General features: G+C 40.8%; 1 protein-coding gene across 1 annotated transcript in view; it reads right to left on the reverse strand.

The window, feature by feature from the left end:
- RECK (reversion inducing cysteine rich protein with kazal motifs) overlaps positions 1-23,442 on the reverse strand; it is a 131,694-nt gene that overhangs the window by 63,201 nt on the left and 45,051 nt on the right. Inside the window, exons 6-10 of the mRNA XM_065399444.1 lie at positions 14,676-14,709; positions 11,794-11,991; positions 11,192-11,459; positions 8,203-8,382; positions 6,544-6,756 (exon numbers count right to left, since the gene is read on the reverse strand). Coding sequence (XP_065255516.1) covers positions 6,544-6,756; positions 8,203-8,382; positions 11,192-11,459; positions 11,794-11,991; positions 14,676-14,709 — 893 coding nt within the window. The remainder of the gene's footprint in view (positions 1-6,543; positions 6,757-8,202; positions 8,383-11,191; positions 11,460-11,793; positions 11,992-14,675; positions 14,710-23,442) is intronic.

Raw genomic sequence — 23,442 nt, forward strand, 5'->3', positions numbered from 1 at the left:
TCACCCTGGGTTTGGACAGTTTGTTTTGTAACTGTGCCAAAGCAACAACAACAAGAAAACCACCAAAAACCTCTGTGACCTTAAGAGCCCCTTTATGCCAGCTGGCAAAGGGCACACACACAGTTGTCAGGATATTTAGGCAAACAGTCTTGTAAGATAGTATATAAGAACTGGTCACACGCTGGTCATGAATAACATTGTGTGATGTATGTATGGTTTCTGTATGAAAAGTTATGTCTATGTGCTGGAAATGTTTCCTAAAATATGTTTTGGAGGCAGTGGATAAACAAGGCTGCCTTACGCAAAGGAAAAACAGTTACCAACCTTTCCATGACTGTTGTTCAAGATGTGCTGCACATGCCCATTCCACTTTAGGTGTTTGTGCGCTCCAGTGAACAGTTGTCAGAAACTTTTTACCCCATCAGGGCAGGCCAAACAATCTCTGCTGTCTCACACACATCACACAGGCATAAAGGGCTAAGCTGCCTCAGGCCCCCCTCAGTTCCTTCCCTACCAGAACAAATCCAATAGAGAGGGGAAAGAGAGCAGGTCATGGAATGGACATGTGCAACACATCTTGAAGAACAACAGTTACGGAAAGGTTAGTAACTGTGTTTTCTTCTTCAAGTGATTGCACCATGTCCATTCCACCGCAGATCACTCACTAGCAGTCTCATGTGGAGGTGGGTTCAGAATCCATTTAAACAGTGACTGGATGACCACTTGTCTAAATTTAGCATTGTCTCTAGATTGCCTTCCACTGTGCAATCTCTCAACAAACATGTGACATGATGACCAGGTTGCCACTTTGAAAATGTCTAATATGTGCGCATGAACCAGGAAAAGGTCAGAAAAAGAGGCCATTTGAAATCTAGTCGAATGACTCAATACGCTATCTGGCGGCTCCTCGTTAGTCAACTGTTAACATAGACAAATACAACTGGATATCCATGAAAGTACTTTGCATGGAAACCAGACTGTCCTTCATTCTGTCTGCAAATGCAACAAACAATTGAGACAAAGACCTGAAAGATTTAGTCAGTTCCAGATAAAACGTTAACACTCTAACGTCTTGAGTATGCAGTGTCTCCTCTCCCTTATTACCGTAAGGCTTAGGGAAGAAAGTCGGTAAGAAAACTACTTGGTTTGATAAGAAAAGAGGAGACCACTTTTGTAAGAAAACTTTTATGGGAACAAAGGTAAATTTTATCTGTGTAAAAAACCATATATGGAGAATGTGATCCTAATGCCCTCAACTCCCCTATTCTCCTGGTCAATGTAATGGCAATTAAAAGTGAAAAGTGTAACAGAGAGCAGGTTGCTAGAGGCTTGAAAGGAGGATCCATCCGCTTTGTTAAAACTAAATTCAGACTCCAAGATGGATTAGGGCTCTATGTGTGTGGAAACATCCTATCCAAGCCCTTTAAAAATCTTACAACCATCAGGTTAGAAAAAAGGGAGTGGTTATCCACAGAAGGATGAAATGTTGATACAGCTGCTGGGGGGGACCTTAACTGAGCTAACTGCTAATCCTTGATGTTTCAGATTCAAAAAATGTTCCAGCACATGGGGAAGAGAAATCACTATCTCTTGCAGCAATATTTTCTCACAAGGGGGTCCCTGATAGGGATAGGGAAGGGGAAGGGAAGGATGGGGTAGAAACAAAATGGAGCATATATCCCACTTCCACCATGCTTAGAATCCATCCAACTGTTTTGATGTGGGCCAAGCACGATGGACGTGGAACAGGCTGTTTGCAAAAATTGAAAAGAAAAAGAAGATGTCATTCCCAGAACTGACAGACTGCTCTCAACCTGCCCATCAACATGAGCTCCTGGAAGATGCCACCTGCCTTGACAAACTAGCAGCAGCTGAAGCAGAGGGTAGTGGTGGGCATCTTTTTCCATCTCTGTTCCTTCTCCTTGGTAGTTCTTGGGCTCAAGGGGCAAACCACTGAAAATGATGAGATTGTTGAGGGTAGAAAGCCTTCCACGTCCCTGCTGGGGTGTAAATTCCCAGGGATTTCAGGGTCGCTCTAGAATCTGAGACCGATGGCCCTTTACTGTCCATAGCACCTCTTGAGGGAGACCAGAAGAGCGTAACCAGGATGAGTCTCATCATGATAGCAGAGGCCATGTTGCATACTGCAGTATCTGCTGCATTGACTCATCTGCAGAACTGTTCTGATTACCAGCTTGTCTTCCTCTAATAAAGTCAGGAGCTCATTTCACTTCATCTGGGAGTTGGTCTTTGAACTTCGAAACAGCATCCGAAAGGGTGAAATTGTAGCATCCCAGCAAAGTTTTCTGGTTTGCAATATGAAGCTATAATCCACCTGTAGAATAAAGCTTCTTCCCAAATACGTCGTCATCTTGTCCTCTATATTTTTGGGGGTGGAAGCCTGGTGGCCTTGCATTTCCTTTTCATTGGCTGCTGCCACTACAATGGAGCTTGGAGGAGGATAGTTATACAGGTGCTCAAATCCCTAACAAGGGAAATAGTACCATGTCTGCACTCTTTTTGCAATTGTATTCAGGGAAGCTGGGGTCTGATAGAGGATCTTGGTAGGCTCTAAGATAGTTCTACAAATAAATGAGGCTATTTCAGCTGGAGCCACAGATGTCAGAATCAGAGGGGTAGCCATGTTAGTCTGAATCTGTAAAAAGCAACAGAGGGACCTGTGGCACCTTTAAGACTAACAGGAGTATTGGGAGCATAAGCTTTCGTGGGTAAGAACCTCACTTCTTCAGGCATCTGAAGAAGTGAGGTTCTTACCCACGAAAGCTTATGCTCCCAATACTCCTGTTAGTCTTAAAGGTGCCACAGGACCCTCTGTTGCTTTTTACAGATGTCAGAATGTCTACCAGCTTGTGGGATTTTTCCTGGACCTCCTGTGGATGAATATCTAGGGCCACAGCCATCCTCCTCCACAGCCTTGATGAGTCTTAAAATAATCCAGAGGTAAAGAAATAGGCTCAATTACAATTGCCTCATCTGGGGATGAGGAAGAGAATGCTAATGGTACCAGGGCTAGTTTAGTTTGTGCTCCTCTTGCAGCTACTTGTGAGATGGATCATGACTCTCCTGAGTGCCAAACTCGGTACCAACACTATGGTGCTTGTGGCAACGATGTTCCTGACACTCAGTAGATGGAGAAGAGATGGCTCAATAGATGACTGGGAGGGAAACCCCACAGGTACTAAAAGGGCCACTGGTACAGCCCCCAACCCCAACTGTGAGTAGCCCAAGGTCCCTCCTATAAGCTTCCTGCTGGTACGGAGGCAGAAACCAGGGCAGGCAGGTAATATAGTGAATGGATAAGTTGGGATACATAGGATCCCACTTCAGAGTCTGATGAGGAAAAAGACCAAGGTGGTGCCGTACCCATTGGTACTGCAGAAGGTGGCTCAAGCTCTGAAGAAAGGGGAGCTGGGGATACTACCTGCAGCTTTTTCCTGGACAGTACCGGCCTCACTGGTACCCTGATGGCCATGTGCAGTGGAGCTGCTCAATGCTGAGATGAAGTTGCTGGAGGCGGTACCTTTGGAGACAGTGCCAGGTGACTCTGTTGAACCTCTGGTGATGGTGCAACTGAGAGGTTCAACAACTCTCTCACAGCCTCAAATGCCTCGAGTAGATAGTACCAGGAAAACACTCCGCAGTACTGCGGTGTGAGAAGTTGCTGATGAAGGTGCTTCTGAAGCTGGTCTTGACAGGGCCACATTGTGCTTTGCAGTCAACGAACTCCGTTCTTTAGAAGTGTGCTCTGAGAAGTGCGCTCTGAGAAGTGCTTCCTCTTTGCATGCACTCCAGAGTCTTCAGAAGAGTTCATCCTCTTCAAGTCTTGTGATGACTCTAATACTGAGTCCGATTTCCAATGCCTCTTCTTCAGAACTAGTGATACTGATCTGCTTCTTGGAACTCGTAATGCCAGAGATGCGCCACTGAGAGATGCAGAGGTCCTTGATACTTGGACAAGGTAGAGGGCTCAGATGGAGGCCTCAGCACAGAGTCCATCACCAGACATTTTAACTTGGCGTCCCTGTCTTTTTTCAACAAGGCTTAAAGTTGTTACAAATGCCACACTTGCCTTACATGAGCCTCCCCCAAGCAAATAAGGCAGCTAGGGTGAGGGTCACTATCAGACATAGCCTTACCGCAAGAGCAGCAGGTCTTGAAACTCAGAGAGCGCAGCATATCTCCAGTACCGGGACTGGTATCCAAACTGGGTGCCAGAACCACACAAAACTTTTTTATTTTCATTTTACTAACTAAACTAAATTAAACATGGGTACTATAAAAAGGTATTGAGAAAAAACTTGCAGAAGGACAGGGAGCTCTAACAACTATCACAGGCAGTAGGAAGGAGCTAAGCAGGCCTGGGGTATCTTGGCCTTTTATGCCTGTGTGATGTGCATGAGACAGCAGAGGGCGCTCAGGCCACCGACGGGTATTGCTAAGGCTAAAAACTCTCTGACAACTGTGCACTGATGCACACAAACATTTACAGTGGAATGCACATGTGCAATCACTTGAAGACGAGTGTGGATTTACCTTCTGCCTGGCTTCATTACAGGCAGTGGACAAAGAAAGTACATTTACATACAAGGAAAAAAAGCAATCAGGCTAACAAGAGCTGGAGGAAACACCTGGGTGAGCACACCAGGGGAAACACCAGACTCTGAACCCCAGGAAGTCTTGGCTCTTTAGACAAAGACTATAGACTTTAGAAAATACAAGGGGAGGAAAAAGACATTCTAGTTATCCATCACTTAGAGGACAAAGAGCCAGCATCCTCTCATTCTGTGACTGCTAGATTCTCCTACCCAACGGTTGATGATGCCAGTAGCTTGAAGTAAGCAAGAAAGCTGTTTAAACCAAGCTTTAGTAGCTTGCTAAAGTTACAGCTTCAACACTAGAAAGTGTGTTTTATTTTGTTTTGTTTGTAGCCATACCTGTCTCCTTTTCTCTTGCTTAGTATCACTTAAATCTATGTTCTTTATTAATACATTTATTCTAAGTTTTACTATAAATCATCTCAGTGCTGTTATAATGAAGTAAAGTGCAAGTCCTCAGCTAAACCAACAGGCGGGTGCGTGCACTGTCTCCTTGGGGGCAGAAAACTTAATTTCTGTAAGTGTTCAGTGAGAGGGACTGGACACAGCACAGAGACGTCCTGGGAAACTCGGGAACCTGTTCACTGGTTTGCTGGTGAGGTGGACAGACTGGAGTGGCAAGGAGCTGACACATAATTTAAGCCCCAGAAAAACTCACTCTTGCTGCTGCAGAGAGGCAACACAATGGCTTATGGTTCTGGGTGCTCTGCGGAGAGTGTCACAACCCCCCACATACTTAGCATGCATGTGGAGCTCAAAAAGAATGGTTGTGTCTTCCTTTGCAGCTCCCGTCAGAGGCGGTGGTTTTTCCCCTTTACTACTGATGTGGCCCACTCCTCACTTTCACTCTTAATGATTGGAAAGGGTGAGAACTAGGACAAGATGACTCATCCAGCACCATTTGTGTGGGAATTATGGTACCCAGGGGTGATATCACCCAGAAAGCATCCACAGAGCATTGGCTGCAGTCAGAAGCCAATACCAGCCGGAAAATACAAACTGTGCTCCCTCAAGAGCGATTAAGAAAACTGAAAAGTTATTAGTACATGTGGGGAAATAAGGAAGCTAATGACAGAGAAAAAAAGATTATGGTGGAGAGAAAGCATGGGGACAGAAAACAAAGGGGACAGGAAAACAATAAAAGGGGAAAGAAAACAATGGAAAAAGAAGAGGAAGAAAATGTTCTGTATTTAAAAGAATGACAGTGGGAGATGATAGAAGACGGAAATCAAATGAAAGAATGGGGAAAAAACAATTTGAAGGTTAGTAAATTATGTTTTGTTACTTGTCCTACATTTGACTACAAACCCCCACACCATGAAAGGGGAAAGAGGATGATCACATCACTAAAAAAAGAAAGAATCTCTCTACTGAATGCAATTCAGGTAGGAGATGAAGAGTTTCCACTCTCCCCCAGTTCAAGCACTGCAGGGATCAAGAAACAACAGACATGCAGTAGTCTTGCAGGGAAATGGTTATATATAATATATATAATTTAGTCTGCCTAGGAGAGGCAGAATGGTCTAATGGAAAGAACACTTTCCTGGGAATCAGAAGACATGGGTCTTCTCCAATTGTTACACTGATATGCTGTGACACCTTGGACAAGTCTCTTCTGCACCACTGTTTGCCCTTCCAACCTCTGTCTTGTCTATTTATATAGGTAAAGCAGGATGTAAAAACCTGAAAAATGATCTTTATAATAGAAACACGGAGAGATTCTTCTCTACACTCTATTCAGGTAAGGGCTTAGGACTTTCAACTCCCATTGACTTTACTGGAAGTACATCAACTATTCAATATCACATTCCTTCTGTGTTTGCCTTTTCTAACACAAGTCAAACCCAGTACTATAGTAGATTGTGGTTTTGGTTTATATGTAAACTGAAAAACTACTGAAGTTAAAAAGACTTATGAATGTACTTACTTGCAGATAATACTTCCTCTAGATTTACTATGACAAGGTTTAATCTGCAGTGAGCAAGCAATTGCCTTCCATGTTTCTGGTTGGCATTTTTTAATGTCAAGAACAGGAATGTTTATAAATGGCATCTTAATACTTCCTTTCTCCCAAAGCTTCATGTCATTCATGGCTCCTTGGTCTGACTGAGCATTGCAGCTTCTAAAAAGTTCTGTTGGTCTTAAAGGAAAAAGTTAATATAGCATCTTTATACAGAAGGGAAAAAATAAATTTACTTTATACAACAAATTCTAGAACCCTATGATGTGTGTCATAGTGGTATAAAAGACAATTGTGAACACCTGAAAGGAAATGATTTTTAAAAATCATTTCAAGAAGCTACCTTAAAAGTAATAAAAATGAGAAAATAAAGTGTTCAAAGGATTTCACCTGTTGTGTCTATATCATTATCTGTAATTCCTAGACAAAGATGGAGGGATCTAACTCAGTGACAGACTTTCATATATACATTTAAAATTGTTGATGTATTCATTAGTGACCCTGTACCTTATTTTTACATATATTATATAATTAAATAAGGGACAAGGTTAAAAACGAATACATTCGTATTCTTTCAGAGCACATTCACCACCATAACAATCCGCTGGGAAAATTCAATTTTTTTTAAAAAGCTCCCTGAATACAACTCTGATTTTTACATTTCTGAAAGAATAAGAATTCTGAAAAAGAACAGATCATTATGAGACATTCTAGTGCTCTCAGGAAAATTTTAAAATGTAATATGAAAAACTATGTATTTTTGGCTACATTTTGCACCATATGGTATACATTATTTAAGATAACCCAGTTTTTTTTGCTTTTAAGAACTGAAGGTTTATTTATAAATTGACAATTTGGTCTCCGAAATATTTCAAAACTAAAAAAATCATGAAAATAATAAAAAAGGTCCAGGTTTTGTTTCATAAACGGCAGAGCAATGAATTTTAAGAACATTTGTGGAAACTGTATTCTTCAGGGTTGGCTCCAGCGTTTTTGCCGCCCCAAGCGGCGGAAAAAAAAAAAAAAAAAAGCCGCGGTCGGCGGTACTTCAGCGGCAGCTCTACCACCGCCACATCATTCTTTGGCAGCAATTCCACGGCAGAGCCTTCCCTCTGAGAGGGACTGAGAGACCTGCTGCCGAAGAGCTGGACGTGCCACCCCTCTCCGTTGGCCACCCCAAGCACCTGCTTGCTGCGCTGGTGCCTGGAGCCGGCCCTGGTATTCTTATGTGTAGAACTAGATACATATCTAGAACTTGATACATCTCTAAAACAAAACAACAATGAGCAAGCAATGTCTATTTGTCTGTACAAGGAACAGTCGGGGAAACGTTTTACTAATGAGTAGCAAGATTTGACTATACACATGAACTTTTATTCCAATCAGCTGCATCATGATAGCATTGAATATGTCTTTTTGAAGTGTGCTTTGTGTTTCTAAATTAAACACTTTCTCAAAAACCTTTCTAAAGAGATTTTACTTTAATGATTAAATAAAAAGTCACTATCTGATTACAAAACAATCTTTGGGGAAAAAAACACCTATAACATGAAGAATATTAATCTGAAAAAAATTTACTCAACACACTGGAATTGCTTTATGAAATATTTAATACATTTCTCCTACCTGTTATTAAAATTAGTGCAGTAAGTGAGATTTCTACAGCCCAGCTGACAAGGTTCGCGTACGTCTGCTAAACAGGTCAACATGGAAACTTCAACTGGGCTGTACTCACAAATGCGATCAAATTCTTGCCAACTCTGTGTATTGCCCCAGCTTGTGCTATAAAGTTTAGTGCACAACTCCCTGGAAAACAAATTAAAATAAAAGCAATTTTTCAGAAGTCTTGTACCATTCAAAAAGAAACTACAGGTCCTCATCATGATAGCCCACATCCTTCAAAATTCTCACTGAAGTTTTTGGTTTTTGACATCCAGACAGTTTGCAGGATTGGGCCAATATGTGGATGCAGACAGACCATTCAGATGTTCTTCAGAGTGCAGAGCTTTCATTTAAAAAGCAAAGTAACCGTCTAGCTGTGATGCTTGTGAAGAAAATGTCAAAATGTGAAGTGGGTACAACCAATGCAAAGATACCTACTGAAGTTTGCAGAGAGCCTGAAACAGTAACTCTGAGGTGAGAATCGCCCCACCCATTTCTGTGGGTGATAACTCAGATAGCAACAAGGAGGGGAAAATTTCTAACCCTATCCCTCAATTTCAGGTTATATACACTCGTGTCCAAAATGGGGAGCAAGAGAAGATGTTCGTCTTCCACCAGTACCCAAAGCTTGAGGCAGTTCAGCTGTTTTCATGGTCCAAAAATATCCACACCACTTTACACACATCTTGGGTGGCAAACACTACAGCTGTCCCTTACCCAGCTATCAAGACCTCCAACTTCCCCTCCCAGACGACTACAATACAATTCCACATTGAAATAAAAATCTGCAGCGTATTGAAAAACTGAAGGCAGACTAAAATAAATTGAGAATTTAACATCAATTTAAGTAAATAACAGAAGGGATACTATATTAATTGTTCTGTGCTGTACTGTTCTATCTTGGAGGAGAAGCAGCATTCATAATTCCAGGACATTTCCCATTATAAGATCCTGTTTTCAGTTGCTTATAGCTTTGCCAAACATACCCATTTGGGATGAAATTTTACATACTTTATGTCTCCCTCAGGCAGAATTGTTTTTAGAAAATTTCAGTCAAAACAGTTTAGCTGTCCAGAGAAGGAGATTGGGGGGAGGGGGGAACACATTGTTTTACCCACGTTAAACTCTGGTGACCTTTTTTGAGAACAGCTCTAGCGCCTGCATGCTTTGGAGCAGGGACTTGAAATTTGGCTAGGGAGGTGACCTTTCTATCAGGGTTGTGTATTTTGCCATCTCCATGAAAATTCACCCAAATTTTGCCAAGTTATAAGCCATTGAAAAAAATTAGTTTGTACATGCTCAGTAGATTTCTTCAATTTTATCAGCTAAAATTGCTGATAGAACATGCTCAAGTTTGTTACATTTCTAGTGTGGAACAGACTGCGCATGCACCATCCCCACAGAGCATCCTCTTACATAGAAAACTAAGGTTGTACAAGCAACCTTATTTCTGGCATTTCCTGATTTTTGACTGCTTGACTCTGCAACCTTAATAATGTTCTTTTAACATTATCACAGCTTGAAAGCCTAATGAAAAATCATAAAATTAGCCATAGGCATTGAATCTTTCAGGTCTTTGAGAGCCTTTGCCCAAACGCACGTTAAAATAAAGCAAAACATTAAGGCTAAATTCACTGATATCCCTGAAGGTGTTTCTGAATCATATGAATTCCAAAAAACCCCAAAACAGATACCGGCGAAAAGTTGTTGCTTTTTTTTTTTTAAATAAATACATGCAAAGAATCTTCTAAATGTCCAAATCAGTTTTGCTCATAAAATTTGCAAATGGGTAATCTCTTGCTGAGCTTAGATTTTACACCGTAAATTAAGTGGCTTTGCAGGCAAATGTTTAATTTTGAAAGAAATAGTGGCTTATTATTGAAACCTTACCTACTATACCTACAGTTTTAACCAAATGTAATAAATAACAGCTGAGAATCAAATACAGAGGGAAAACTGAATGGAACATTTATAGAAGATCCAAGGAAGCAGACAGAAAAAAAAAAAATCTCAAAATATACATTGAATTCAAAAGTGAATTTTTGTTTTACTGCAACCATTTGGGGTCTGCTTTCTGTGGACATTAATACACTTAAACTTTATTATGGCAAATGTTTGCAAAACATTTTTTAGCTTGAATATCTGCCACAAGCAAATTTCAAATTGTTAATGATTGTAAAATTCACAACTGACACTACTGATAGTTGCTTAGGTTACATAGTATTGTTTCTGTAATCTCACTGGATGATTTAGCACTCCAACATGGGGTAAACTGGGATTATTATAAATTACTACATAATTTGTACAATAATTTTGGTAACCTATGTCACAAACTACACAACAGTTATGTTTAATTGATTCAATTCATGAATCATTTTAATAATTACAAATTAATTATTCAAGCATTAAATGGTGCATGGACACATATGAGACCAGAAAAGACTCATGCTATTAGAATAAATTGTATGTTGTGAACTGTTTGCTCAGTTCTAATTCAGAATCACTACACAGCTTTCGCTGGTCAAGGCCATATTGGCAAGTTTTTCAAGAATATATTTGTGGTGGGTCAAATTGGAAAAAATATATGTAGTTGAAGCTATTCTTCCTCCATTAATTCTTATCAGCAACTAAATGCCCCACTTCATCCTGCCCCAGTATCTGCCACTGCACTCAGCCGCCATGGATACAGCATATTCATTGGGCGTTTCTCCTAAATTTGGTTGGTACTCACCTGAGATAAAAGGAATAGCTCTCGCCTGAAAGATATTGTTTCATGAAAGTTAAGACTGGAGCACAGGATGACTGACATCATGGAGGAGCCAATTTGCTGAACTTGTACAAACCACCCCAATTTGAAACTTGAATGAGAACATCTGTCACCTGGGAAGCTTCTGGAGCATTTTCACTGTTAATTGTTTATAACGAGGGAGGGGTAACAAAAAAGGCTACTGACCTACATGTGGACGTGTTTGCTTTAGAACAGCAATGCAATTTAGCCCCATCAAGGCCTGTTGAAGGAGGAGGATGCACAGTGACGCCAGGGTGAACAGACCTTGAACTCTCAAGAAAACACTGCCAGAGTGGATCTTGAGGCAGAGGCATTGTTTTACATCCTTCTATAAGTCCATCAACAATTTCAAGTTCTGTTTTCTTTGACATCAGAATCTTTTTACAAGCACTTTGGCAGGTATAATCTTCTGCTCTGTCACAGCAATACAAACCTAAATATTCAAAAGAATAAAAATGGTCATCTATCAGCTGGCAGCTATGTAATGATAATAACAAATGTATTCTTTACCATGGTGCTTTACATTAAGACGTGTTGATAAACATTTTTAAATAAAATCATCAACAATGGCAAGCAGATGCTTCTTTAGTTTTAAATACTAGCAGACTGAACCCTCTGAAGAAAAGCAGAGAGTGATCTATGGCATTAATAGATTATAACAATTAACATTCACTCCAAAATCTAACAATATATTATATATTCCATTTCAATAAAATCATTTTTTTATTTTTGAATGTTATAAAAACATTTTAACACGTTTTACTTACTATCTGTAGGGTTTCTCATTGGATATGACTGCGTGTAGTTGTTCACGCAGTGTATTAACTGAGGGCTAATAGAGGCACAGTAACTTTCAACTGCTTTTATTTGTGAAGGACCAGGAGAAGAGTCTGTCCGAAAAATTGCTTGACAATATTCCCGGCAGTTTGTATGATGTCCTGCATAACTGCAACAAACTGATCCCACTGGAAACACATGAAAAAACAACTGTGTGTTCCTGTGCACATAAATAAATATATAAAAACAACATACGTACTCCACCAATACATTCACTTAAAGACTTAAAATGACATTCATACTACTTACTATTCTAAAAAAGGACCCCATTTTTGCAAACTCTACTAAAATAATTATCAGACACATGGAAATTGTGTGTGTCTGCAGGCTGGTAAAGGGGCCAATATTTTCTGGGTTTACCAAGGGTGGAAAAATCCTTATAGCTAGTGTTGGGCTCGAGAGAGTTTTGGTGACACAATCAGATTTTAGTTTCAGTTATTTTGCTTTTACATATTTGTAATACAACCATACATGTATTGTAGTACAATTAGAATATACACACACTAAGGACTAAAGAGAGAAGCTGACCCCTGTAACCTATAGGATAGCTTAGGTTAAGAAATAAGCAGAAGTTAGGTTTGGGGCCTAAGTGTAGAGGGGTCTGGAAAATGGAAGTTGCTAGTTTGAGAAAGTCAGAGATAAATTGGAGATACAGTGTTATGGGAAAGTAAAAGTTAGCAGGAACATGACCCAGGGTAATGTTACCGTTATGGTTTGCTTATAACAAGCTTGAGCAAGCTTTTTAATGATTGTTTTTAAGAATTGTGGATGTTTTATTAAAATGCTATCTGTATTGATAGTATGGGAAGGACTTTGGCCCAGATGTTAATTTAAATAATGTGTGATGTAAAGAGCCAATAAGGAGGCGGCAAATTATCCTATGGGGCAGTTTAAAGTTAATTAGTATTATAACAGATTATAAAAGGAGTAGTTTTGCTAAATTGCAAGAGCGCTCCAATTAACATCAAAAAGGATACCACTACGTTCCAGGAATATAAAACTGTACTTCAGTCAGTGGACTGATCACCCATTAATAAACTCAAAGATGAAAAAGCGTAAGTATAATTGTTGTATTGTGTAAGAGAGAATTGCATGCCTGTTTGTTTAACTAATCATTTTCCTTTTAAATAAAGGTTGGTTTTATCAAAGTGTCAATCAGTGATCTAAATAATTTTTTCTGTAACCGACCTAGATCTTGGAACCTGAAAACTAGTTGGGTTTTATTGCACTCTTATCTTTAACAACTTAATATTAATTGGGAACATTTCAACATAAAAGTTACAAAAGGTTACACCCCAATTCAAAAAACCAGAGATCGAATAAATCTGGATCATTCACATAAAAATATTTGTTGCCACATTATTAAATACACACAGACACTTCCTGGGAAATGTTTTATGAAGAGAGAATTCCATGTGTGTACCTTTTTTCATTTCTTCCCCTCCATCTTTTTTCTACTAATAGAGACATTTGTGGCAAGACAGTAACTTTGTTGATTGAAGTTTCATCTATGTCTGTTACTTATTTTTCACTTTAAATCATAAAATGGAGTAAAGTAGCAGAAACAGATGAACTTCTAAGGGTATGTCTACACCCAGCCGCTAGTTCGGCGGCTGGCAATCGAAGTTCTGGGTTCGACTTATCGCGTCTTGTCTGGACGCGATAAGTCGAACCAGGAAGTGCTCACCATCGACTGCGGTACTCCAGCTAGACGAGAGGAGTACCGCGGAGTCGACGGGGGAGCCTGCCTGCCGCGTGTGGACCGAGGTAAGATCGAACTAAGGTACTTCGAACTTCAGCTACGTTATTCACGTAGCTGAAGTTGCGTACCTTAGTTCGATTTGGGGGGGTGAGTGTAGACCAAGCCTAAGAAACTGTTCAAATACCCCAATAATAAAAAAAATTAGAGAAGATAAACAAATATAGACATTTACATCTGTTGCAAATGTGATGCTGTTGCAAAAAAAGCAAACATGATTCTGGGATGTATTAACAGGTGTGTTGTGAGCAAGACACGAGAAGTCATTCTTCCGCTCTACTCTGCTCTGGTTAGGCCTCAGCTGGAGTATTGTGTCCAGTTCTGGGCACCGCATTTCAAGAAAGATGTGGAGAAATTGGAAAGGGTCCAGAGAAGAGCAACAAGAATGATTAAAGGTCTTGAGAACATGACCTATGAAGGAAGGCTGAAAGAATTGGGTTTGTTTAGTTTGGAAAAGAGAAGACTGAGAGGGGACATGATAGCAGTTTTCAGGTATCTAAAAGGGTGTCATAAGGAGGAGGGAGAAAACTTGTTCACCTTAGCCTCTGAGGATAGAACAAGAAGCAATGGGCTTAAACTGCAGCAAGGGAGGTCTAGGTTGGACATTAGGAAAAAGTTCCTAACTGTCAGGGTGGTTAAACACTGGAATAAATTGCCTAGGGAGGTTGTGGAATCTCCATCTCTGGAGATATTTAAGAGTAGGTTAGATAAATGTCTATCAGGGATGGTCTAGACAGTATTTGGTCCTGCCATGCGGGCAGGGGACTGGACTCGATGACCTCTCGAGGTCCCTTCCAGTCCTAGAATCTATGAATCTATGAATCTAAACTAAATATATATACAAAAATACACACAAAGCCTGATCCTGCAAACACTTAAGCATATAACTTTACTCATGTGAAGTCCCATTTATTTCACCCATGAGCTCCCTCCCACACACCCCCACACACATCCCTTGTAGGTGTAGGGGTGTAAATACTGAGAATACAGAAGGGAAAATAAAAATGGACAGAAATAAATATTAATAAATTTAACTATATAGAGAATACTTACTCTCGTTTCTGTTAATGCAACTAAAAAGAGCATTCTGTAAACAAAACAAAAAACAATTACCAAAAAACAAAGCATTTCACATAGCAATAAAAGTGTTCAGCAATTTCTTAACGTTACACATTATTTGTTTAACAAAATGGAATTCATTAAAGAAACATTCTACGGTTAAGTTGTATCTAAATAGCAGAAGTAGAAGTGTATAATAGATAAAAGGGCATATTTGCTTAAAAAATAAGGAAATGAGGTAAATAAAAAGAATTTAAAAGACCATGTATCATTCCAAAAGGTTAAAAGGTACAGGGAAAGACTGTTTGAGGTCACCCTGCCTTTTATACCTCCAGGAGTTGGGGAAGGATACTGACCCAACAAATGCTGCTTTCTAGAAGGCTCTGAGTTCACATACCCAAAATGCACTTATCCCAAGAGTGGGAGAATCTTGAATTCTTGGAGAACTGATTAAAAAGCAGAACCTTCAATGAAAACTAGATGCTGTATAGGGGCTTTCTTAAATAGGAAATAAAGAGCTATCAGGCTAAAATACATAGATCCCGATGACTTGGAAGAGAAGAAATAAACTGGGGAAGGAGGAATAAACTGCTAAGAAATGAAATTTGTACATTTTGCTTCAACTGATTCAAATATGGACATATTAAATAAAGGCACATGACAGATGACCATTTTCCTTCATTAATGTCCCAATCTTGCTCCCTGTGAAATCAAGTACAAAGTTCCCATTTTTTTCTTTTCTCGGGAAGATATTGTAAAATGATGTTCTATATGTAAGACTATTTTAGATAAGAAAACTGAAAAACATTAATGCTGCTCCCTTTTTCCCTTTCTTGTTCCAACTCCTTCTCTTCCATTTCAACCCCAAACACACCCATGCTAAAGACATTCATAAGTAGCCACATGATCTTCACATTCTGTCATACTTTCCCATAGCTATCCCACACCTTTTGGTCTTTTTGGGGGGGAGAGAGGGGGGGAGGATTGTTTATTTTTGTTTTCTCTTTGTATGTCTATTTAGATTGCAAGCTCTACAGAGCAGGGGTCATGTCTTCCTACATGGTTATGCAGCATCTATTATATTGTGGAGGCCATAAAAATAACAACAGTAATATGAGAAATTGGTCTTCCCTAAAGTGTAGCCATGATTACATAAGAGGGAATGCATCTCACTGGGTAGCTATACCCTGCATGAGACCTATCAAACCAACAGTAAGATCCTGGTTCAGGAAACCAGAGGAGAGAGAGGTGCTACCACTGAAACTTATCAGCACTCTCCTCAAGAAACTGTCACTGATATGTAAGGCTAATTGCTATCAGGAAGTTTTGTTATCAGAGAGCAGGGATATAAACTCAGTAGGAAAAGGACTGTATAGTTCTACTGGGAGCCAGAAAAAGAGAAATGAATTCCTTACTGAACTGAGAGCTGTAGGAAATTTACTCCTACTGAGTATGAGTTATGAGACATTCAAGCATTCTTGTTTCTGTTTGAATCCTGCCTGACATAAGGGTTTATTTTATGTTGAGGCCTGAACTGCAAGTCCAGACTTTTTCTCTCCTTGGTGCAGTCATCACACTGATCCAGGTATCAAAATACTGTTTTCTACATTCTAATAAAACTGATAAATTATCTGACATAATCGACTTTCACTCTCAAGGAGACAGAATCTAGCCTCTGGCTGTTAATTAAGGAAGACAGTTCTAACATTACATTTTATAGCTAGACAGGTCCACTTCTTCTGTTAGTGGTAGAAAATGTATTTATTGTATTAAAAAAACAGATGATACAGTGGAAAATAACTGCAGTAACAAACACATTTCTAACTTCAAAGTGTTACTATAATAAATTCATGTTCATGAGTTATTGAGATGTCAATCATCAGCCATTCTAGCTACAAGTCGTCATTATTGATGACTTCTTATTCATAGAATGGCTGATAATTGATGTCTCAAGAACTCATGACACCAATAAAGTATACAATTACTAAAAACCATTAAAACAACATATCTTAACCACACAGAAATTCAAAAGATCAGAGGGGTAGCTGTGTTTGTTGCCTTTTACAGATCCAGACTAAGAGTCCTGTGGCACCTTATAGACTAACAGCTGTATTGGAGCATAAGCTTTCGTCGGTGAATACCCACTTCGTCACCGTCTGACGAAATGGGTATTCACCCACAAAAGCTTATGCTCCAATACATCTGTTAGTCTATAAGGTGCCACAGGACTCTTTGTTGCTTTTTACAAATTCAAAAGACTATCTGCTCAGCATAATGGTCCACAAACAAAAAATAATGATTAATACCACCACCACCCAGCTCTTATTATACCACTTCTCATCAGTAGATATCAAAGCTCTTTACAAAGGTCAGTATCATTACCCCAAAAAGGCATCCAAGTTTTATGTTCATTTTTTCTATTATTCCCCTAAAAATCTTTAGTAATGTTACTGTTTTAATATTTACTTCCAAGTACACAGCAGTAACTCATTATGCCTCCATCAGTTGTTTTCACCATTGATGGCTGAGAGCTTTCCACAAACTATTGCTGCTGCCACATCAATTTTCATTTCAGTCCTCTGGGTAGCAATTTTTCACCTGATTCACTTCAGATTTTACCCCTTTCCTGCGTGTGAGGCAAATCCTGTCCCTTTCACCAAATCAAGTAATTGGGCTGAGGCAGTGGTGCAAGTAGAATACATTTCTTACCAGTACACTGCAGGGCACCAGCTAAAGGAGGGGCATGTGACCTCCCTACATGACCCCTCCCCGCCCCCAGCCCAGGGCCCCGCACTCTCCCCGGCCCCTTCCCATGATCCATCCCACGTTACCTGGGGGTGGGGCTCTGTCCTCCTCCCGCTGCGCCGGAGACTTCTGAACCACAGGGTTCTCCGGAACCACAGCAGCGAAAGGAGCAGAACGTGGGGCCGCCGGCAGCTCCTCTAGCGCAGCTGTCGTCCCCCCCAGCCCTGTCCTTCGGCGGGGCTGTACAGACTCCAGACAGGAGACGCACCTGCGTGGAAGGGCTGGGGGCGGTACAGCCACGCCAGAGGAGCTGCCAGCGGCCCCATGTTCTGCTCCTCCTGTGTCTTTCGAGTACGGAGTACCGGCTATAAATATCTTATTGGTATGGCATACTGGACCATACCACCGTATTTCCACCACTGGGCTAAGGAAACGGAGAGAACTCATGGCGAGAGGGTTTGTTACAGACAGAATTATCATCTTATAGCTGCAAAGTAAAAACAGAGCAATTCTATTATTGCTACTAAAGCCTCAAGGTTGCAATAATGACCTTGGAACTCTTTCCCATCCCCGCTGGTGCAGTAGCAAATTGATCCACATAGCCACAGATCCACTGGCCCTGCATAGCCACAGATCCAATGGCCTCACACCTTCAGCATGGTGGAACACAGGGTGCCCTCAAAGGAGCTGTGCTCCACAACAAGTGTGGGGTATGGACCTACAGGGTCCCAACATTTCCCCAACCTTATGTTGTGGAACCACAATGGGCCACTTTTAGATATGAAAAGGATAGGGTTTGTCCCTTTATCAAAGACACAATTTTGTGGGTTAAGGTGGTAGAAGATCACGGTCTGTGTGAGACTTAGGCTGCTTTTATATCATAAAAAAAAGAAAACACTGTGCTCTCTTTTCAAATTACAGTTAGAGCTAGTCAATATTTTTAAAAAAAAATTCATTAAACATTTTGTAATTTGAAAATTTTGTAATTTGAAATTTAATTCCTGAAAATTTTCATTTTTTTTATTAAATTGAAACAAAAAGATTAGCATTTAGAAATTTAATTGTTCTTTCCTCACTTTTTTCCGCCACTGGAAAAGACAGAGGGAAAAGCACACTTTTAAAAAAAACCTTTTTTCCCCCTCTTGAAAAGGTGGGTGTGGGGCTGAAAAAACTAAACTGATTCTTCCACAACCAAAATTATTTATTTAAAAAAAAAAGTCAAAATTTGCCAAAAATCAAAATAGATTGTCAAAAAACACTGTAAAAAATATTAACAAAATTTTGACTAGCTCCAACTTGTGCTTTTTAAAAAATAATTTCAAAGAAGCATTCTAGAATCAGCTCAGAATCTTAATACACCTTAAAACTCCCTTTAGTACTGTGTTTCATTTATGATAATTTTATATGAATAAATAAATAAATTAGGCATTAAATGATAAAGCATTCCAACATGTCTACTTAGTGGTGGTGTTTTTGGAAAAGATACTGTTCTTCTCATTTGGTTAGAGCTATAAGACAGCAGCTTTGTTTCAATGAAAAAAAAAATGAATATACTTTTAGGTTACAACCCCTGCACTTCTCAAATATAATGGTCTCATTTAAATATTAACAAATCTGTGAAGAGGGTGAAATGCCTCCAATCTCCACTGAGCCCCAATACCATGACAGGAAAGTCCCATTTAGAAATGAAAGGCCTGTCCTGGAAAAGTCAGGAACATGAAGTCATTAGTCTACACTTTCAAGAGTGACTAGCGATTTGGGGCACCTCAAGTTTTGGACAGCTAAGGGGACCTGATTTTCAGAAGTCCTGAGCACTTGCCCATAGAAAATCAGGCTCTTACACAGGGGTCGGCAACCTACGGCACTCGTGCCAAACATGGCACGCAAGCCGATTTTGACTGGCATGCTGCTGCCTGCCGCGGTCCCGGCCCCCAGCCCCACTCAGCCCCCACACCCACCGCTCTCCCCTGCGGGGGCAGGAGGCAGAAGCTTGGTCCTGCGGCAGCCAAGCTTCCCCCTTCCCCCGCTTCTTCCCCCAGCGTGGTGCTTTCCTGCCCCTCCTCCCTCTCCCAGCCGCCGATCAGCTGATGGCCCTTGCAGGGGGGAGGGGGGGATGAGTGGCAGCGTGCTCGCTGCTCCATAGAGGAGGCAGAGAAGAGGTAGGGACGGGACCTTGAGGGAGGGGATGGAACAGGGCATATCCCTTCCAGCCCCCTGCCACAAGCCGCTCCACACACACCCAGCCTTCTGCCCTGACCCCTGAACTCCCCCCCACACCCTGCCCTCTGACCAGTACCCCCCCACGCCTCCAGCCCTCTGCCCTGAACGCCCCCACACACCGAGCCTTCTGCCCTACACCCCCCCAAACACCCCAGCCCTCTACCCTGACTCCTGAATCCCCCACTGCCCTCTGTCCTGACCCCTGAACCCCCCCACACACCCAGCCTTCTGCCCTGACCCCTGACCCCCCCACACACCCATCCCTCTGCCCTGCACCCCTACACCCCCAGCCCTGACCCCTGAACCCCCCCACACCCCCACTGCCCTCTCTCCTGACCCCCCCCCCCACACAGCCTTCTGCCGTGCACTCCCACAGCCCCCATCCCTCTGCCCTGACTCCTGAACCCCCCCACGTCCCCAGCCCTCTGCCCTGACCCCTGAACCACCCGCCCAGGTCTGGGGTCCCGGCTGCCGGCCCCTTGTCAGCCGGCATCCCAGCCGCAGGCCCCGCTCAGCCCGCTGCTGGCCTAGGTGAACAGAACCCCAGGCTGGCAGCGGGCTGAGCAGGCTGGCGGCGTAAGATCAGCATTTTAATTTCATTTTAAATGAAGCTTCTTAAACATTTTGAAAACCTTGTTTACTTTACATACAACAATAGTTTAGTTATATAATATAGACTTATAGAGAGAGACCTTCCAAAAAACTTTAAAATGTACTACCGGCACGCGAAACCTTAAATTAAAGTGAATAAATGAAGACTCGGCACACCACTTCTGAAAGGTTGCCTACCCCTGCTCTAACATGTTTCAAACTGGGCACCCAAAAACACTGGCACCCAAAATCACCAGTCATTTTTTAAAATTTAAGCCATTGTATTAGTGCACATCCATTCTAAGTATAATTATGTTTTGTAACCATTTTGTCATAATCATCTGAACTGATTACAATAAACGTTTTAATTATATCCACACGTCAGCTTTTTTTCTACAATACAACCATCTGTCAGCTATGTTTTTGCATCTACACCAAATAAGCTGCCTGATCATGTTTGTATCAATGTATACTGGGAAAATCTGGGCAGCTATTCAGTACTACCTAAAGGGGAGCGTGCCCAGAAAATATACACAAAGGTAGTAAACTCTGTGATGTCTGGTTGTACAGGGAGCTAGAGGGCAGAAGGATCAACAAACCAGTCACTTACGCACGGTTAGCAGATTCTGTCCATATAATAAAGCAACTGTGTTACAAACGGATTACAGTAAGACAACCATGTGACAAAGTAGGCTGCTGGCAAGGATGCAACATTATTAGCAGCCATAGTTACTAACTGAATATTGACTATGTTGTGTGTGGACACAAACCATGTTTAGTTGCAAACTCATTTAAAAATTGTAGAGAATAGGACCTTTACAACTTTTAGGCCTGGTCCACACAGTAACATTTAACCATTTGTACTCAGTTAATGGGATGGTTTGCTCAGACTGTGCCTTCTGATCACACAGAATGCGACCAATTTTTTTCTGAGTAACCATGACAGCTACCAGCATTTCTCCTCAGCAAGAGACCTGTACTGGGATATGGTTATCTTCATGAAATTGGTTCAGCACACTTTTTTTTCCCATTTTGCAAGACGGACGGGACCCCTTAACCGTGTCTGTGTCCTCCTTCCTTTACACTTTCAGTCCTCCTTCCTTTACACTTTCTGGATAGTAGAGCATCTCAGAGTGCATTACCCACATGGTGCAGCTCTCTGCTGCTGAGGATTAGCCAGTTTCCCAGAAGGCACTGATACAGTTAGGCAACATGGTAGGATGCATCTATACAAACATGGTTAGGATGGCATTTTAGAGAAAACCAGGCTGAGGGTAGAACATGATACCAGTCTTCAAATATGTAAAGAGGACAGTGATCAATTGTTCTCAATGTACACCCAGGGTAGGATAAGAGGTAATCAAATTAGTTTGCAGCTAGGGAGATTTAGGTTAAATAGTAGGGAAAACTGTGTAGCTATAAGGATAATTAAGCACTGGAACAGGTTATCTAGGGAGGTTGTGGAATCCACGTTACTGGAGATTTTTAATAACAGGTTAGACAAACACCTATCAGAGATGGTCTAGGTAGTCTTAATCCTGTCTCAGTGCTGTGGATTTGACTAGATGACATCATTAGGTCTCTTCCAGCCCTAACATTGCTATGATTCTAAAAACTGCTATATGGTCATATATTGAACTGTGTTATTTGTAAATTAAGCTGACCGTGTCTTTAATTGTAGTTTGTCTTAAAAGGGCTATTAACCATGATTTTATAACTAGAGGCATAGTCACAAGTAAGTTATCGAGTGATAAAAAAGCTGCCATCACAACCATCTTCCTGAATCTACATTTACCATAATTAGTTTCTAACAATGCACTGTGAGAGAAGAAAGCTGATAAGAAGGCAAAAGAGAAGGTGAAGGAAAGGACAAAACAGAGATATTGAGGGGGGGAGGAGGAAGGGAAAGAAGACGACAAAAAAAAGTGAGCAGAAAAAGGAATATGAAGAGCAAAATCACCTGTCAGATAGGAAAATGAGGCTAAAAACAATTTTATAGAGAAAGAAAAGCACATATGGTGCTCCATTTTCAAAATACTCATTTTACATTAAATGATCAAAGATTGCAAAATATAAATGTATAACAACATTATCACAGAAGTCTGATCTCTGTTTTAAAGGAATCTATTCTGACCGCTTCTTCTGTATGTGAAGTTGCAATCCTGAATTTGTAATACAGTATTTTCCACAAACAATTATGATATCACCAGTATAGCATAATGACTTCTAGGGAGGAATAAGATTGGTCATACATGCCACTTTATACTAGTTAGGCTAAATTAGTAACAAAAAATGTCTCAAGTAACGACAGCTAGTTAAACAAATAATGGAAAAGGCAGAGTTTATTCTGCAGAGATATTTTTCAGATTTCTCTGTGGTATCAGGAGATCTTTGAAGTTCTTTTGTCCGGTACAGCAGGACCTACTGGTTTTGCTCTTTTTGGAGCTCATCAGCTGCAGGCAATGGCCTAATTAGGGTGTCAAACACACTGTCTACATAAGGAACCTTCAGTATCAGAAGAGAAGCGTCTGCATTTGCAGTGCTGAATACAATTTTTTTTTAATTGTTGAGTAACCTGCATCTTGAATGAAGAATGACAGCTAATGGAATTACTCTTACAGTGCAAATGGGAAGTGCATGTGGTGTTTGGTGCTTAACAGTCCTGCATTAGATCCCCCACTGACCATCATGGCATCTGTATTATGTTTACCATATGTGGACATAGTTAGCTGGTGAAATGAGCTCTTACTGTGCAAACACCGGTTAGGACATAACCAGTTTGAAGGAAGAGACTAACCAATTTAAATAATTTCCATTTAGGCATATACCCAACTACAAATACTCTAGAAAACTTGTAATAGGGTTTCATTCTATCAAATTACTAACCAAAGCCTTCTCAATCTCTAAATTAGTTGGTAAGTTGTGAGGTTGAAGAAGAAAGCTAGGAGGTAAATGTACTGGGTTTAGTAACTATCTTCACCAAGAATTTCAGATGTGGGTGTAAGACCACTTAAACCTTATGGAGTACAGGAAAAAGCCTAGAGCTTATTCACTTTCCTAGATGATGTAAAATAACAATAAAAAATATTTTCAGAAATAGACTGTATAGAGAACCCAAACAACCTGATCTTCAATTTTGACAGGATAAAAGGGAGGCTTGTTTCCAACCCCACAGGTTCTTTACAACACCTGTCTTTTAACGGAA

The sequence above is a fragment of the Emys orbicularis genome, chromosome 2, assembly GCF_028017835.1.
Source record: "Emys orbicularis isolate rEmyOrb1 chromosome 2, rEmyOrb1.hap1, whole genome shotgun sequence".
Lineage (NCBI taxonomy): Eukaryota > Metazoa > Chordata > Testudines > Emydidae > Emys > Emys orbicularis.